The 3,304-nt window shown below is 43.8% G+C and overlaps 1 protein-coding gene across 1 annotated transcript; it reads left to right on the top strand.

The window, feature by feature from the left end:
- The first annotated feature begins 883 nt into the window (after nucleotides 1-883).
- htr5aa (5-hydroxytryptamine (serotonin) receptor 5A, genome duplicate a) lies at nucleotides 884-3,033 on the top strand. Its single transcript, XM_060905223.1, has 2 exons — nucleotides 884-1,582; nucleotides 2,698-3,033. The coding sequence occupies exons 1-2, from the start codon at nucleotides 884-886 to the stop codon at nucleotides 3,031-3,033; spliced, it is 1,035 nt and encodes a 344-aa protein (XP_060761206.1).
- Nucleotides 3,034-3,304: the final 271 nt, after the last annotated feature.

Raw genomic sequence — 3,304 nt, 5'->3', positions numbered from 1 at the left:
ACATGATCCAAAACAAGCAAGAATCCAATACAAGAGCATCAGAAAGTATGGTGTGAGATATTAAATACCTTTTTCTCATGATACACAAGTATCCCGGGAACGCTGGGTGTGAGGTGGGAATACACCATGGATTAAGCTCATCTATTCACACCAAGGGTGCAATTTAGCATCACCAATCCACCTATTGGCACATTTTTATGAGGTGTAAGGAGAACCCACACCAGAGAACCCACATGAACCTGGTGCACCACCGTGACACCATAAATAGTTATTAGAGATGAATATAATAAATATAATGAAGCACTTTGAAAGAGAACAGGAGAACTTGCTGATCAAAGAAACCTATAAACTGAGATAATAGGCGTGGCCTGGTAGTCTAATGAGCACATTTGATTGACAGCAGTTGTACTCCTGAGTAAGGTGAGAATCAGGAGTGCAGGACCTCAAGCGCTGAGGTTCCACCGCGTCCCATTAGTGGCCATTACAGCAAGGAGAAACTTTCCAAGTTGTTCATGAGTCATTTGAAAAGACCTGAATGTAAAATATAAATGTAAGCCTTTTTAATCGTGAATAAATCATCAGTAGGTTCACTTTTTCTCCCAGCAGGTTGTGCATCAAAATGCAAGTGTGGAGCAGGCAGATGAGACGAAAGCTTAGGAAAGACTTACTCTCACGCTCTCAGCAAGGATCCTGATGTCTGTAAACTCCGTGCAGAGACGAGGCTTTTTGTTATGCGACACACTAATTTACTCATTTCCACATCCTTCACCTCAAAGTGGAACCTGTTGTCCGTAACGTTTCCTCAAGCTAACTTTCTTTTGCTTTGCTTGTTGCAGTTGTAAGGAATTCCGTCTTAATTAAGCTTCAGAAGCACATCCTGAGGATGTCCAACTCCAGTTTCTCTGCAGTGTCCAATCACAGCTCACTGCATGGAAACCTGCAAAGACCCATGACAGTGTTCAGCGTCCTTACCTTCACCTTGTTGGCCATGCTGGTTTTGGCCACATTCGTGTGGAACATGCTGGTCCTTGTGACCATCCTAAGGGTCCGCACTTTCCATCGTGTCCCTCACAACCTAGTGGCCTCCATGGCCATCTCGGACGTCATGGTGGCTGGACTGGTGATGCCCCTGAGCCTTGTCCGGGAATTATACGGCCACCGGTGGATCCTCGGGAGAGCTCTCTGTCAAATGTGGATCTCCTTTGACGTGCTCTGCTGCACAGCCAGTATCTGGAATGTTACCGCCATTGCACTTGATCGCTATTGGTCCATCACGCGGCACCTTGAGTACACACTTAAGAGACGCAAGAGGATCTCCAATGTGATGATTGGACTTACATGGATGCTCTCCTCTATCATATCCTTCTCACCTCAGTTTGGTTGGGGAGAGACGTACTCTGAGGAAGCGATGGAGTGCCAGGTGAGCCAGGAGCCGTCCTACACTATCTTCTCCACCTTTGGCGCTTTCTATTTGCCGCTCTGTGTCGTGTTATTCGTCTACTGGAAGATCTATAAAGCAGCCAAGTTTCGCATTGGCTCCAAGAAGAACAACACTGTTAGTCCAGCTCCGGAGGCTGTCGAGGTATGTGTTACTTTCTCTTTCCTCAAAATGTTTGCACAACAAGCAAGAACATGAAGTCTGACCAATGAACATGGCTGGAATTATTTCCAAAGTTCATTCATTCATTCATTCATTTTCAATAAGTGCATGATCCTGGTCAGAATGGTGGTGGATCCACAGGGTATCCCAGGAACCCTGGGTGTGAGGTGGGAATATACCACTGGTGGGACGCCAATCCATCACAGGGCACCACATTCACACACTCATTCATACCGAGAGGCAATTTAGCATCACCAGTCCGTTTCTGAAGTGGCAGTGAAACTGGAGTTTTGTTGTAGACATTTCTGAACTTCTCTGAGGAATTTCCAAATTTCCTGGCATTTAAATTACAATCACTAGACGTACTACTCCTGGAAGAATGATGTAAAATCTTCATTAGAATGAGCTTACTGAACTCATATTATATGATGCAAACAGGTTATAATTTCAGTTAACATTCCTGGTATTGCATCGTCATTGGAAATCGCTTCAGTGGATCATTGCATGCTGTTAATAGGCTATGTCGTCTCGAAGGACTCTGTGAAGTCAAACAGCGCCAGGTCTGTTCGTTCCTGAATGTGTGATAGATCAGATACTCAGTTCTCAAGAGAAATGAAAGGCTGCAAAGGCCAAAAGGATTTTATTGCTTCTTGGTTTTTGCTTTGTTTGGACTTCCAGGTTCTCCATCAGACCACAAACCCACTGTTATCACTTATAGAGTAACAAGAATATGTCAGTAATGAGTTATATAACATATCACAATATGAAACACATGGTTTGGGTTCCAAACCTAAACCCTATTGTGTTTGTGCCAGCTTATTACTATTTGTCGTCTGCCACTGCTACTAAAATTAGCTGTGAGCTAGAATGAGCTAGAAACATGAAGCTAGGCCCAATAACTAGAAATGATGTGCATTTGCTTTCAAAGAAACATTACTCCAGTCAACCAGATGGTAGCTAACTGTTCTTTTCATATGAACAAAGCTAGTGAGGAGCTTTGTGATCAGTTTCATTACTAAATTTGTTATTTATGTTTCAAAAAGTAGGGAGTGTTTTCTGTATCACTGAGAATTTTTAAAATATATTTTGGATTATAGGCGAAGGAGGCGACTCGGCAGCGTCCCCAGACAGCGTTTACGGTCCGTCACGCCACCGTAACATTCCAGACAGACAGTGAGACGTGGCGGGAGCAGAAGGAACGTCGTGCTGCACTGATGGTCGGGATCCTGATCGGGGTTTTTGTCCTCTGCTGGATCCCCTTCTTCCTAACCGAACTGATCACCCCGCTCTTCTCATGGCACATACCACCCGCATGGAAGAGCGTCTTCCTCTGGCTCGGCTACTCCAACTCGTTCTTTAATCCACTCATCTACACAGCCTTTAACAAGAACTACAACAGTGCCTTCCGGAACCTCTTCAACAAGCAGCGTTGATGAAAGTTCGCAGTTTAGCATCATGCTAACACAGATGATCATGTGTACATTAAGGATTACTTACACTAGCTCATTTACATGATGCAGAACCACAATATTGCCTTGAGGAACCTCTTCAGCAGCTACAGCTAATGCTAACTAATAATGAAAACTAGCAAGCTAGCAAACAAGAATTAGCATGTAGATGATCTGATTTTATGTGAAACTAAACGTTGAATTATTACACACTTGCTTCAAGGAGCGTTTTCTCTAAATAAAACCTCCCACTGAT

The sequence above is a fragment of the Neoarius graeffei genome, chromosome 23 (assembly GCF_027579695.1).
Source record: "Neoarius graeffei isolate fNeoGra1 chromosome 23, fNeoGra1.pri, whole genome shotgun sequence".
In the NCBI taxonomy this organism is placed as follows: Eukaryota; Metazoa; Chordata; class Actinopteri; order Siluriformes; family Ariidae; genus Neoarius; species Neoarius graeffei.
The sequence above is the reverse complement of the archived record's forward strand: the minus strand, read 5'-3'. Positions and strand labels throughout refer to the sequence as shown.

Bases quoted from the DNA above. Each gene is read 5' to 3' on its own strand.
- htr5aa (XM_060905223.1), top strand. From the start codon at position 884: ATGTCCAACTCCAGTTTCTCTGCAGTGTCCAATCACAGCTCACTGCAT. The intron at 1,583-2,697 runs GTATGTGTTACT...TTTGGATTATAG, and splicing joins CAGCTCCGGAGGCTGTCGAG to GCGAAGGAGGCGACTCGGCA.